We start from the raw sequence: 15053 nt of genomic DNA on the forward strand, positions 1-15053 counted from the left end.
GTCCTCGATGGCCGCTCTCGCTCTGGGGCACGCGCGCTCTCTCTCTCGCTCCCCCACGCGGCACCTATCGCCGGGTGATCAGTCCCGGTGGTTCGCGGCGGATGGATAGTTCGCGCGGTCCGGTCGTCCGTCGTTGCCGTCCTAGAAGTAGAACTCTCCAGTCCAGTGCCGGCGCACCAGTCGTGTTAGCCCCATCATCAGCAGGACGGCAGCAGCAGCATTGGGTGGTCAGCAGTTCCAGTGCCGGTGCGCGTTCACCATTCACTTTCTCTCTCTCTCTCTCTGGCTCGCTCGCTCTCTTTCTATTGTTTGTGGTCCGTTCTATTGCGTAGCGGTGCGTGGCCGTGCGTTTGTCTATCGGAGTGATTCGTGGTGTAGTGTTTTGAGTTGTTAAGATCGTGTATGCGCCTGGCCGGGCTTTGGTGTCAAGGATTCGCGTGGCCGCGCATATCAGTCGCCGCCAGCCATTATCGTCTGCCGGGTGCCGTCGTTAAATGATTCCGCGTGTTTTGAGACTATTTTAACGTGTGCCTTTGTGGCTGTGTCCGTGTTATGTTATGCTGGAATATGCCAGCGCATAGCACAGCTGCGTCTCGCCAAGATCTGTTTGGCTCGTGGCAGCCACAATCGCAGTAGACGGCTGGCAGCGCAGGACGAGTACGAGAGAAACGCGTCGCCACGCGCGGAGATATGATCGAAGGTGGCATTGGTGTTACTTTCCGCGCCACGGTACAGTCCTGCGAGAGCATCGCTCTTTCATCGTCGTTGTCGTGATCGTGCCTTTTACGCATTCGTTTTGCGTGCATCCGTTTGTAGTCCGTCAGTTCAACGCCCTTTGCATTGTGAGTTTCAAGACAAGAGACGCGGTGCGTGTGTGCGAAACGATCGTCGAGAGTTGACCCCAAGCTGGCACCAAACGAACAAAGCAGCATCCCGGAAGCATCGTGTAAAGCCCTGCCCTGATCGGTACAGATCGGATTTTTTGGAGAAGCAGTTCGTTGTGTGTGCCGGCGAGAAAAGAGAAGCAGAAGGAGGGAAAAGAAAACCAGAAGAAGAGAGACGGGCGCGCGCGTGTGTCTGGCTGGCTGGCTGGTTGGCTGGCGCCCCGTCGACCCGTCGCCGACAGGATGCGTTCCAAATCCGTTGCCCGGCGTTTCGCTCAAGGTAAGTGCAACTTGAAGTAGAAGTTGACGACGTTACCTCCGACACTGTAGTCTCCAGTGAGTGCTACCGGCCGTTTTAGAAATGGCGAATTAGTTATGCTTGTGGGTTGCAGCATAAACCGCAGAGGAAAGCGGATTCGTTCTGCCCGGGGAAAGCGATTATGCTCCCGGTGCACAACACACAGCACAGAACCACACCGTGACGCTCCGTGGTTCGCAAACGTACGGCGACGAGAAGATTGCGAAAGTTTGCACTTTTTGTCGTTTGCTGAAACGAGAGGAAAAGATTTCTGCTCGCGATAAGCAACCCTTGACGCCCTTTACCGGCGATCCCCTTGGCAACTCTTTGCCTCCTGGTGAACCTCGCGCATTAGCATTCTGCAGCTAAGGTTTCGATATTTTAGAACGTGTGTTTTAGAACGTTAGCTTGATTGTCGTTTGCACAATGATAACAATAACTTCCACGCTACTTCGTCTGGCGTTTATGCGTACCAGATTTATGTTACTTACACTGCTGGCACACTCAGTTCGATAAGTCATATCGCATTCCTTCGTAGTTTCGCCTTCCAAGCATCCATGGTGCGGCGCCTAACTGACGCCAACACAACAGTACATGTCATGGTAACGTCCTTTTGCCCCAGACGACGATGATGGCGACGAATGCCACAAAGGACAGCGTCGAACTACGAAGCGCGGTACACGCGACGCTACTGCCGTTGTTGCGGATGCGGACAGAGTCGATTAGAGTGTCCAGCACCACCACCACCACGGCCATGATGGTCCACCGCATGTGCCAAATGGTTCCGACCGCAATGACGGAACGGGAGGCCGAAGACCCTCGCTGTGCTGTCCTGCGATGACGACTAGCTGGCCAAAAACGGAGCTAAACATAATACTCCCCTGATGGTGTGGTGTTGTTTGAGGCGGAGGAGGGTGGGTAGGTGGTCCAAGTGTCCTAAATGATACGACACCGGACACAGCCCCGGACACCGGACCGGCAAGGGGGAGGGATTTGCAGTCACTCGCGTCACTCTGCGGCAACCGAAAAGCATGATTTCTGCAATGGTGGCCACTCCACCACCCGCTGGACCGGGTCACCATCGCGATGGTAATGGATGTGACACAGAAACGACGGCAGGACATTCGCATAGCAGTAGAATCACTTAACCACCACCTTCTCCCTCTCTCTCTCTGCTCCTTCCTCTTTTTCCTTCTTCTTCTGCAGCATTGACAGTGCGACGCGGCGATGCTCCCTCTGTTGTGGAGCGTTTGTCTTTAGCTCTGCGGGGGGGGGGGGGGGTGCCTTGGACCACCGGGGCGAGACTCATAATGGGCCGAAGGAGCAGATCTCACATCTAGATAGTACGCCATTGACAAGCGAAATAAGTTAATATTCTTGCCCATGACCCATGTTCGGTCCTCATGACATGACATGCAATCATATCACACAGTGTGCGACACCGCATACGGACACACAAACACACGTGGCGAGGAGCAAGATTAGTGTGACGCGACACCAAGGCGGTCCTAGGTCCTGCTCGTCGTCGTCACCGGCGTCGTCGTCATGTGCGGAAGATAAAGCGAAGGACATTAACCGGGAGGGAGAGAGACCTCCGGGCGCCTTACCAAGGTACACCGGAAATGGTGGCCGGCTTTGAAGGGTCCCTGGCCCGGGAGGGGCGGGATGGTGCTGTACACCACGCTTCCGGTGGTGGTCAGTTGTTCACTTTTCCCCTCGCTTCTCTCTGGCTTGTTGTGTCCCCGTGTAATGGTCAAGTGGCTAAGGGTGGGCACCCTGTGCCGCCATGTCATATTCTCGAAACGGATCGTTGACCACCCCTCATCCCCCTTTCTTCACCCTCTCTCTCTCTCTCTCTCTCTTTTCCTGTAAGAAGGATAAGGACCTTGGCATAGACTTTTACTTCAGCTTCTTCTTCTTCTTCTTCTTCTTTTACTTCTTCTGGTGCTACGAGCCCTTCAACACGGTAGCACGATAAATATTTTTATGTTCTTTTATTGTTTTACGACCATCGCACCCCCCTTCCACTCCGGGCCACGGGGGGGTAAATGGACGTCACCACCGAGCACTGCACTCTTTCTCTCTCGCTCTCTCTCTATCTAGTGACAGGATTTCGATTTTGGGGTCCTGTCCGGTCCGGTCCACTGGCTGTCTGGCGAGAGAGAGCGGAGATTGGATCTTCTGGAATGTCGTGAAGAGCGACCACTCATCCATTCCAAAATCACTCCAATGGCCCCCCCGGCCATTTATCCATTGTCCTGTTTTGGGGAGGGCCATTTCAACGTCAAGGGACAGCACCGCCACCCAGTAGCTCAGTAGCTCCCAAGGCGCGTCAGAGACCTCCAGGGGCGTTCGGTTATAAATGACCCAAGAAAAGGATCGTGATGTCTTGGGGGTAGATTGGGGGGAAGGAAGTCGAGGGGACACCACTGTCCCCGCAGCACAGTGGACAGTGGAATGAATTTTTACGACCCGCACGACGCTTCTGCTGCTACTGCTGCTGCTGCACCATCATTATCGTCCGTTGTGTCTGTGTAGCAGGAACGAATTCTCATTACTCGGACTGCTCGTGGGGTCCTTATGGGTCCGGTGGCGGTGGTGCTCAGCAGGGAAAAGACACCCACCAGCGCCATTAATAAACGGTCGAAACGACTCTTGGAAAGAGCGACGAGAGAGAGAGAGAGAGAGAGAGAGAGAGAGAGAGAGAGAGAGGGAAGTGAGGAGCTACTGATCCGTAGATAAAGGAAGGGACTTTGGTTTTTGATGACCATTTCGTCGAGACAGTCGCGCGACGTAGGCGTTCCGTCTCTCTCTTTCTTTCTCTCGGTGTTAGGAGTGCCCCAGAAGGGGGTGGGTGGGTTGTGTTCTCACTTTATGCTAAGCAGTCGGCAGGACCCTTGTTGTGTTGTTCCAAGACACAACCGATTCCGCGGGAGTCAATTGCCTTCATTTATCCTTTTGCCGTCGAGTGAGTGTAAAAGAGACAGCAAAGTGGTCGTTAACCGGTGGGGGGGGGGGGGGGCTGAAAGGTGGACGGAACATACACCCCCCCATAGCACCCCGTTCACGAAGGACACAAACGACGCATCCCCTTTGCGCACGAACGGCGAGATATCCTGCCTTCGGGTTTCGGTCATGTTTGGGCGTTGGGTCATAAAATTTATGATTACATAAAACGATCACGGTGAGGGGTGAGGAGTCCGGGAGGTGTCCGCAGGGGTGGACGGTGGTTTATGTCTATCGCCTTCCTGCCGGTCGGGTTTTTATGATGATGGACCCCGCGATGTGCGGTGGTTGGCGTCAAAAATCAGGACACTTCCCTTCGCCGCGGGGAGAGGATTGTCCTGTCAACTGTCAACCTGTCCCTGTACGCACGCTCACCACTATGAGTGTCCTTTTTCTGCTGCTGGCGCCGCCGCGATGGTTGCGCCAAAAGTACATCAATCTTACGCTCCACCCCCTCCCTGGCAGCTCCCTGGAGGGGGCTGTACGTGGTTCGTGTTCGCGAGGACTCACCGCACGCACGCACGCACGCACGGTTTCTTCCCCTTTCGGTGGTGGTGCGGTCACTTATGCCGCCCCCCTTGTCAGGAGAGCGAGCATTAATTGGGAAAACGCGGGAGATGCCCGAGGGCAGATAAAGGGCTTTATTTATGACTTTGATTACACGATATTGAAATGTGCGGTCCCTCGCTCGTGGTCGTGGTGGTGTCCGAAGCGTCGTTGCTAGTTTGAGTGTCCACCACTGGCCACCACTGGACGGCTCGCTGGAAGGTGCCGTGCCGAGTGCGTGATTTTCAACTTCGACTTCGCACTAATCTGGAGTCTTGAGCGTCTGGAGGGCTAATCGGATAGCCATTTGGGTAAAAGAAGAGACGGGGGCGATCAGTTGTCACTTTGACAGGACACTCTGGGCAGTGGCCCTCGGAGAAGGGATGTTGGTGACAATATTATTGGCCATAAATTTGCTTTCGGTCACCACGACAGCAACAATGCGCCATTTCGGTTTCTGTGACATTGCACCAAAAACTGTCAGGACGTCATAATTCAGACATTGGTGGTGGCCCCTTTTTTTTGGGGCGATAGTAAACGTGGTGTGGCGTGGGGTGTGCTGGCAATAATTATGTCGTTGCATGGAGTGTTGCTTAGTAGAAGTAGTGCTAGTAGTATAGTAGCAGTAGTACGGGGGAATAGAGACGCAGAAGACGGATCCGCAGATTCTAGGTCACCGAGAAGAGTCCGAGAAGGTGTCAGAGATTTATTTCGGTCTTTACGATCATCGTGCAAGTGTTTGGAGGGGGGAATCGTGCTTGATAGCGTAGGAAACTGGGATCGATACTGGGTCATTATGGAGGGAGGAAGCAGTAGCCTCTTCGTTCCGTGTAATTGTCGGCCAGTGATTCGATGTTGTTTTTGAGAATTTTGAAGTACGGCTGCAAGAGGCAATCTATATTTAGCCTGATGTGTACCGATTGCAAGTGCAGGCGTTGTGCGCGGTGCAATGTGCATCCCGGTGGTGCACGCAATTTGGGTGTGGGATGTTTGAAAACTCAACATTTGGTACTTCCATTCGCACACTACTCGTGAGATGAACGCTGGCGCGATGACATGTGTTTTGTTAGATGGGTTGATGGGTTGGGTGGCGGGGAGTGTTCTTGAACAGGGCCACAAAAACAATATTGAGCATTACAGCGAGCGTTGTGCCGGTGGTCAAATGAACCTGTGTTTGTTGAGAAAATAGCAGCGCAAAGATGCAGGTTGGAGGTGTTTTTGAATGCAGATATACAGCTCTAAATTGAGGAAGTGATTTCATTATATTTACTTTCGTTTTATTTCGATTTGAAAAAAAGAACATATAGTCGTGTGATCTCAAGTGTGAAAGGTCTGATTTATGCTCGGATTGTTTGTTAAACGCCGAGGCTGCAACATAACTGCTCTCTGAAGGTAGAAAATATGAAAAATAAGAATTTTTTACAGTCATTAAACCGCTCAAACCACTGGCAAAAGTAGTAGACATTCAAACTTGTTTTTGTTACATTTGCCAGCATAATGCGGATTTTGTTTGGTGCTCCATTTGTGGTGGCATGCTGCATTTGAAGCCATTTTTTGATAAAGTTTCTACGAGGACCAGGAAACTGTTTTTCCTGATTTTTTTGGCCACAATATACGCCTTTGATCTGTCGTATTTCGGTCGCACAGCGAAATTCGTGCATTCTATTCGAGGATTTCTCTTTACACAACGTTTACACTCTGTTCCTATCCGTCGAGAAAAGTTTGCGGTCGAGTTTGCAGCTTTTTTTTCGTTCTCAAAGCGACGCTATAGCGCATAAATTAAAACATTACTTTATGTTGTTTTTGATGAGATTGTATACCGTTACCGGTTCTACTTTGAGGACCACAATGCACTCTCCTAAGTACTTCTTAATAAATGGGTCTCTGGCTGCACCGATGGCTGCACCGTTTTATGGGATTTTCTCGGAAAAAATAAATCTACCTTGAGTCGGAAAAGACTAGGTTGCATGTCATCGTCATCATCATCATTATCTTGCATGCCAGCACGAATGCATCTTGCACCTGGAGTGTACACACCGGTGCATTTAGTTGCGCGAGCCCCGGAGGGCCCCTAGCAATTGCTTATGGAAATCATAATTTTCCATAAATCCATCATCCCTGGTAGTGGTGGTGGTGGTGATGGTGCACTGGTTGCATGCATCCGCAAGAAAATCAATAGACATTTGAATGTGGAAAACAAGGAAAAGGCCTTACCTGGATCCATGAGACAAGCTTTCTTTGCCGAGCACTCTTTCCGTTGCGTGGTGGCTCCCGGTGCTGTGCTGTGTCCTGCATGTGTGCACTTTTTTCCTTCCAAGAACACGCTGGTCACTCGCTGGTCATCAGACAGAGCGAGATAGAAATGTGGCCGGGCCAGGAGCCGAGTTTACTGCCGGCGACCATTTGCAAGACACAAGAGGAGAGAAATAAAAAGGGATGGCGGCTTTCGTGCGTTGTCGTTGGCTTTGTCGCGGAATTATCAGGCCAAAGCTCAGGGTGGCTATTAGCATGAGGTCATTTGTGTGCTCGGTAGTGCACCCCTTGACCTGGCGTCGGGGCTATGACGCCAATAGAGACCATCTTATCTGCATGTCTTGCAATTACTACAACCGCTCGGAATCGGGTGCAAGAGGTGCTCTCTCTCTCTCTCTCTGCCTCTGCCCTTTCACTATTACTTCCTTAATTCTTATTATCATCGTCACGCTTTTCCTAGTTCCGCCCGGGCTATCTACTGGAGGAGGACGAGGACAGGGGTCGGGAATGGGATGGGCAAAACGCGCCCATGTCCTGATGACGTTGGCGTGTTCACTTGTTCCCGTTGTTCTGTTCCGTGGTCCTGGCAGCCATCTTCATTATCATCATTACAATCTTTCCATCGCGTCGCCGAGACCTGCAGTCCCATTATCATCATCAACAACATGTGTGTGACGTTGTTGTCGAGGTTGTGCACTGGATCCTGATAATGCCCGCTCCTCGGATACCTCCTGAACCTGAACCGATTCCCGGTACGAGGTGCCGGGGAAGTTCATTAAAATTCATAAAAAATCATCATAATCATTAAAACAAATGATTTTAAGCCGCTCACTTTAGTCCTAAGGAGCGAAGGAGTGGAGGAGGGAAAGGTAGGACACAGAACACTAATGTATGTTGCCTTCCTGTCTAGGGAATGGCGGAAAACACGGTGGGTTATTGTGGTTAACGCGAATGACGACGCATGAACCGTCGTGTAGTGGCGTGTCTTGAGTTGTCGAGTGGGTTGGTAACGGTTTTGCTTCCCATTTTCCCATTCGCATCTTAAGGTGCGGAAAATCGTTCGAGCGGTTGCGTTTGATTGTTGTGCGGACAGGCACAGGAGGAACGAACGCTTGATATGCTCATTGACACAAGAAGTGGGACGATTTGACGACCCTTCCGGAAGTCAAATCCGTTTACCGTGCGCTTCAGTTGCATGATTGAGCGAATGAACGGATCTATGCCCTTTTAAGTGAATTTCCAAGCACACATAGCATAAGCTCAATGTTCAATCTGTAGTGGCACATTTGCATCCTTTTGAAGGAGTCTTTTGAAGGAGGGGCATAGAACCGTCTGTGTGTTCCTTAAGGAACACTGGGTTTGTTGTTGGGAAAATTGAGAAATCGACAATGGCGAGGGCAATCATGGGAGCGCTCACTTATTGCATCGTCGTCCTCGAGTACATATGTGTTTTGTGATCCGCATAGCAGCCATAGAGGTTCTGTGTATGTGTTTGTGTATGTGTGATTCTTATGGTCATTTTATTTTGAAGCTCGATTAACTCGACATCCCGTCACCGTGATCCTGTGAGTGGGCACTTCAAGAACTTTAGCCCTAACTGGCCTGAACGTAATACTCGGCAGAGGAGACGACAGTTTTGTGAATTCCCTTGCTTTTCATGGTCCAGATCACAAGTTCTCGTGCTCTTGTCGTAAGCCAATTTATCCTCCGCCACCGCCAGTTCGACGGGGTAAGTGGTTTAATCACTTGAGTCGTAGGTAGCCCTGTGGTTCCGGTACGATCTCGGAAGAAAGAGAAGCATTCCTTCAGCTACAAAGAACAGTCAGCCACGTGAGACGTGAGAACATTCCTCGGATCTTACGTACATTTCCATTCGATCGAGTCTGATGTTGAAAATCGTTTGGAAGGCCGCAATGAACAGAACTGTGCGCAACACTTAAGGTTGATGATGGATTCATTCTCGCCCCGGGCAAACGCATCTTGAGATTCTCCATCTTCTAAAAAGGTGTTTTGAAGAAAATTTAACCTGAAAAATACGTACAAACTTCCGAGTATCAGGATAAAGTTATCTTACATTCACCATTTGAATCGTTTTAATTAAAACGATAAATAATAAATCCTCCCTTCGCGGACAGAAATACTTGGATCCGCTGGAAGGAGTTTCTAGGAGCGCTAGTTCGTGCTGCACTCGCTTGAACCACGCTGACCATGCCATTCGATTTACCAGGACTTCATTTGGCTCCCCCTTAAACGGTTTGGTCGTATGGCCCAACAACATTTTCCTGTAGAAACGAAGACCCGGGAACCTACCAGAAACTTACAATGAAATATTGACGCCGAACAGCGAGTGGAGTGCGCGGAACTCGTTTAGATCGTTTGCTGTTGGCCATTCTGGCTTTCGGCGGCCCTCTGCCCGGGAATCAGGGATATTTCCTCCGGGCAAAAACATTGGCCAAAGATATTCCGTTCGATTTATGAATCGGTTCCCGCCTGGAGAATGGCGGAACTTTTGGTTCTTTGTTTTAATTACGGAGGATGTATTTCACCAATGGCCACCTATACGGCCACCCGGCCCCGTCCCCTTGATAGCAGACGCGACCGTTTGGTGAAAAGGGAAAAAACGCCGCGAATGCAGATGTTGCTGCTGCCGCCCCTTGCTAGTGCTGCTGCTGCTGCTGACAGACACCACCGCTTCCTTAGCACTTCTTGGGTGGTTCGGGGGTATCGCGAAGCGAAAATTTAAAAATTCGTTCCAGATTATGCATTCTCGGCAAACAACTCCCATAACTTTGCACCACCAGCCGGAGCTGCCTTCCAAACTTTTCTACAAACACTGCACGTTGCTGCTGCTGCTGCTTCTGATTGCCAGTAAAAGGACTCAAGGACTCTACGACCAGTGTTCGTTGGCGTGCCAATAGAAGCATCGATAAAGGGAGTGCTTCTAGCAGCCTGGAGTCAGAGAGAAAGAGAGAGAGGAAAAGCCCTGCTCAGCCTGCTACCGAAGTATAATAATTATCAATTTTAATTATCAAAAGATTTTCACACACATAAGTTTCGGCTTCTCTCGTGACGCGTTGGCTGGCAGTGCGACAAGCTGACTTGTGTTGGTTCGTTCGGGGGAAATGTGCGGGGAAATGGCAGCCGAAACAACGGCACTGGCGGCATGGCGTGGTCATAAAGATATGACACAAGTGAAGGAAATAAACGTTTTCGCCCCGTCTCCCTCGTGTTTCCCCCATCGGGCGCCTTCGATTGCCCAAACTCCGGAGACTTCCGGAGATCGTTCTCGTGACGTGACGTGACCTGAAGTAGCATTGGTTCGACTATAAAACTCGAGGACAGAAACCGGGGACCATAGTGTCGTGTAGGGAGCTCATAGTAGTTCGCAGCAGCTGCCACCGCCCCCGGTGTGTGCCTGTGTGTGCATGGTGGCTTCCTTCGAGATGAGGCTTCCTCCTTAGGCGACTAATTACCCGGTCCCTACACCCACCGAACTTAACAGGCGAAGGCGTGCGAAAGAACGATTCAGAACGAATTCGCCGAAAGCGACGATGATGATGATGATGATGTGCGCCAGAACGTTCCGGCTGTTTTCTTCGGGGCTTTCTCCTCCGGTGTCTCTGGTGTAGGTGTCGACGTGACTGGCATTTGGGATCGACGCAGCCGACCTCTGGAGCGCTCGACCGAGTGCGGAATGAAGTGCGGGAAACCTTTTCCTTCCTTGACGATCAAGAGGGGCGGGCTCGCGGGAGGACAATCGCTTCCATCATTTTGCTTAATTTGCTCCAGCCGCCGCCAGCCAGAGCCGGTCCGCGAACGCAAAACCGTTTTGGCGTGAGAGCGAATTAATTTGTTTATTATTATTCATAAATTTCCGACGTGATTTTCGTTTCGGGCGAGAACACACTGGCTGCTTATCGTGGTGTGGTGGCTGCGAAGGGTTTCTTCTTTTCTTTGGGACGGGCGTGTATTAGGTTGCCGGAGACGATGGTGCGGGGGAAAGCACCATTTTTCATCTCATCTGAGAGATCTGCTTTGACGGGAGGTGGTGATGGTTTGCTTGCTTCTTGCAAATGAAAGGAACCTTTTCAATTTGAGCCCTCGCTTTGATGATTATTGTTATTGCAGCGAATTAGTCAGAGTCTACCTAACAGTCGCTACTACCTTTCATCTTGGCTTGTATTCGAGCGGATCCTTTTTTGGGGGAGTAGAGGGAAGCAGTAGCAGTTCTCAACTTACTGCGCAAACTACTGTTCTTTCTAATTTAGTTTCTTAAGTTCGAATGGAGTTTTGTTCGATTGTTTATTGACGATCGACTGAGCTCGATGTTATCCTTAAATCCAAATATCTAATCCAAAACAGAAATACCAATATTCGTTTAACTCCTGCTCACGAAACAGTGACCTTCTTTCACTTAAAAAAGAATGAGGTCATCCCCGTTATCTCTCTTAAATGCCGGAACCATCGAACAGTTCCGGTAAACGGGAAAATTGTTTCCGCAATTGCCGGCGCTCGTTTACAAACGCGTTCCCCCTTTACTATAAACACCAGTACAGGCTAGTCTTGGGGGTTCCATCGCTTACAGCAGTGTCCTCAGCGAGGGAGCGAGCATCGCGCAGCACTGATGATGATACTGCTGCTGGCTTCCGGTGACAATTGCACCGCGGCACACCCTCACACCGACCCTAATTGGTGTCTTTTGTAGCAATTTGTGTCATTCGCCACTGGTGCTCAGCTCCTTGTTTTTGTTGGTATTTTGTTTGATGGTGGTGGACGGTGAACGCGCGTCGACGGGAATCAATTAGAGGGTGCGAGTGAACTTCATCGGTCCCTCGGTAACAGCACTTGGTTCGTCCTTCCGCATTCAACCGGTAATTGGAAGTGTCCTTGTGAATCGTTGTAGCGGCGGTGGTGAGGGGTTTGTGCTCTGTTGCGGGCGTGTGCCATCCTTCCTGTTCCTGGCTACTGTAACCGGTGTAATTGACGTTATCTACCCTTGTGGCCTGGTAGCGAGGTGGTGCGATGGATGGTGTTTGACTTGCTCGTAATAAACTTCGTTCACACCATGAGCGGGAAGAGAAAATGCTAGTTGAGTTTTTCATAAAAATAGATTTTTTTTTACCAAAGTGAAATTTTAAGGTATTGACTTAATGAAAACACTGAACTCATTGATTGTATGTCGAAAAGACTTCTGTCGTTCCACGATATCCAAATCGAACACATTTTTTTATATAAGAATGAGAGAATTTAATAACCTCTCATTCTTATATCTTATTTTTTATATCTTGTCTTGTAAAATTCTAAATGATGAAGGTAGGAAGGTACGCAGAAAGTTGTAGCATCCAGTTTTGCCTTTACTTGGAAGCGTTGGAAGTAGCGCTAGTCCACAAACATCTTGTCAGTTCCCCCAACTTCACCTTCGCAGATATTTTCACACCATGCAGAGTCTACCTTTTTCCGTTTTGATCCCAAACGGAATCATGTGGAAAGCGACGCTTCGTTGTGGCCCCCCTCCTTTTTGGCAAATTTAAATTTATGCTCGCCAATAAATATCCATCTACATTGGTGTCCCAGCTAAAAATCCAACAATTCCACAACCGCGGCCGTTTCTATAGATGTGGAATCGTCGGTCACCATTGCTCCAGTGCACCGAGCAGAGACACATTTCACAGAACGAAAAAAAAAATGAATTGTGAGAGATGATCGTGTACCACAGAGCGCCAGAGGAGAAGAAAATGAAATAAATTGAAAAGATTTCAAAATTACATTTAACATCTGATAGGCGAACCGGGAGATTACCGTTCGGAGCAGAATGTTCCGTCCGATAAATCATTTCTCCGCCAGTCGGAATTCGCTTGGTTTGGCTGGATGGTTTTCTCGCTCTCTTTTTTGGGGGGGGGGGGGGGGGGTTCTCATTACCTTGCACTTCGGTAACAAGACAACAAGACCACCAGAACACCACCAGGTACCGCTGTCCTCGCTCACTGTGACCAATGAAGGTGTCTAAACAAACTGATTACAACGTTCGGTACGCTTCTCTTCCTCCCGCTTACTCCTTCCTTCTCCGTTGTTTTACAAGAAATTGCTTTTCCTTTAAACGAAGTGGGCAAAAATCTGAAATTTATTCCTCACTTCCGGCCGACTGTTTGAGAGCGCCGCGGTGGTAGCAAAGGCAGGTGCGTACCGGGGGTTTCAGATTAAATTTTAGCCTCGCACTTTGTGGCACGAAACCCTCCAAATCCGGTTCCCATTTGGCGTGCATTATTGCCGAACGGCCGGAATGCGCGTTGTTCCGGAAGCGCACCCGGTGCAGCCTTGGCGGAGATTCTCTGTCACAGTTTGGAGCGGATAATTTGCTCGGCCTCGCCCCAACTTACTGTAGGTCGTTGGTGGAAATTTTTGAGAGTCCGAGTTTGGAGTGCGTCCGGATGGAATGATTGAATGGTTCCCGTGGATTGGATCCCGGTGGACGTAGCCGTCTGGTACGGCACCACGCACTGTAGCCAGTAATATGTAGCCAGGCTGCAAGTGTTTCGCGTAAGCTTCCGGTTCGGTTCGGTGCCCAATTGCGCGCACCAAAGATGACAGTTCAATTTCCTGTTCCTGTGTTCGCTCGCCCGATCGTCCTGGATCCGTTCCGGGGCCCATCAAAACCGGTTCCGTTCCGGTGATGGTCGAGTGCGTAGCGCTCCGGAACCCGGTGCAGTCCGGGCCATCCGGGAGAAACTCAGCCATCCGGGAGAAACTGTGCATATTGCACCGCTGGCATACGAATGGTCGCATACCATCTTCCGTATATCTATTGGCGGTGTGGCCGAGGCTAGCAGCGTCCTATGGAAACCCCCCTTTTAGGGAATTGGAAGTTCTGTCGAGAGAGTGCGTGCGGCATGCGTAGCACCACATGTCCGCTTGTCAGAAGTTGCTTCTTCAAAAAATTGGGAAACAATCGGGGAACGGCGTCAGCCAGCCAGAGTCAGCTTGTGCACAGTCGATGTCAGGTGACTTCCGTAGTTTGTTGTATTAACTATCTAGCCAAAAACGCACGAAGGGTGAGATTTTGTTCGCTATTTTACAGGCCTGTTCCCACGTCCACACCCTATCACCTCACGGTGGGGAGTCCTTCCATCGTGCGTATAATGTGGCGCGTCAGAAGATCAAAAGGAGGGGAACTCGTTTGAAATGTGCTAGCCATTTACCTTTCCTAGCAACTACTGAACATGGGAGGGTGAAAATGACTTTCGCAAGTTGTCGGTTATGTGTGCGTGCGGTTATGTCAATTGCACTGAGCAGAAATGCACGGAACGTGTGCTTCCTTCTTTTGGTAGGTCCTTCGAAGTGTACTGCATGTGATTCGGTAGGACGAAGGAAATGGGATTTGCAGTGGAAGAAGGAAAATCGTACCAAACTGTCACATTTAATAAAAAACAACTTCATCACCGACGCATAATAACGATTTGCTGCTGGTGGGGACCCTCTTTATCATGTTTTAATGCTATTTCTATGGCAAAAGCGTGTCAATGGAGTGACTTGACTGTGCTTTTTGGGAAATAATTGTTTGGTACCATGTTATACATCGGTATTATGTTTATGTTTTTGTCAGCATCTTTTGTTCTTGCACAGCTTCTAGCTTGTTTAATATGAGTGTTTATGCGACAAGTCGATTGTTAAGCTTGTTGAAACATGTTCTGTATTTTCTATCATTCCTTTCTCTTTCATTCACCTAATATACCTACTTCAGCTTTTCTTAGAGCGTATTCCGTTTTTCAATTTTAATGTGACAGTATTAGATGTGCTATGCTATGTTGCTAAGGTTTTAATGCCTCTGAAATATTTCAAAAGGAATGTCAGGGTATTTGTGCTTCGATTTAATCCTGGTTATCGTCGTATTCTGGTAGGATTTCCAGCTGAACTTGATTCAAAAGAGTTGGTTGTTTTCAATAGATTTTCAATTGATATTTAAACTAGGTTTGGCTGTTAATACTGCATATTGGTCGATAGTGGCTCGATTCTGTTGTTCGACCAAAAGAAAGAAGGTTTCTTTTGCAAATAAAATGTTTTGACATATC

At 49.5% G+C, this 15053-nt stretch overlaps 1 protein-coding gene across 1 annotated transcript in view; it reads left to right on the forward strand.

The window, feature by feature from the left end:
* The first annotated feature begins 657 nt into the window (after positions 1-657).
* The window catches only part of LOC126576380 (transcription factor hamlet-like), a 101347-nt gene continuing 86951 nt past the window's right edge, over positions 658-15053 (forward strand). The window contains exon 1 of the mRNA XM_050237636.1: positions 658-1164. Coding sequence (XP_050093593.1) covers positions 1128-1164 — 37 coding nt within the window. The 5' untranslated portion in view covers positions 658-1127. The remainder of the gene's footprint in view (positions 1165-15053) is intronic.

Source organism: Anopheles aquasalis, chromosome 2 (genome assembly GCF_943734665.1).
Source record: "Anopheles aquasalis chromosome 2, idAnoAquaMG_Q_19, whole genome shotgun sequence".
NCBI lineage: Eukaryota > Metazoa > Arthropoda > Insecta > Diptera > Culicidae > Anopheles > Anopheles aquasalis.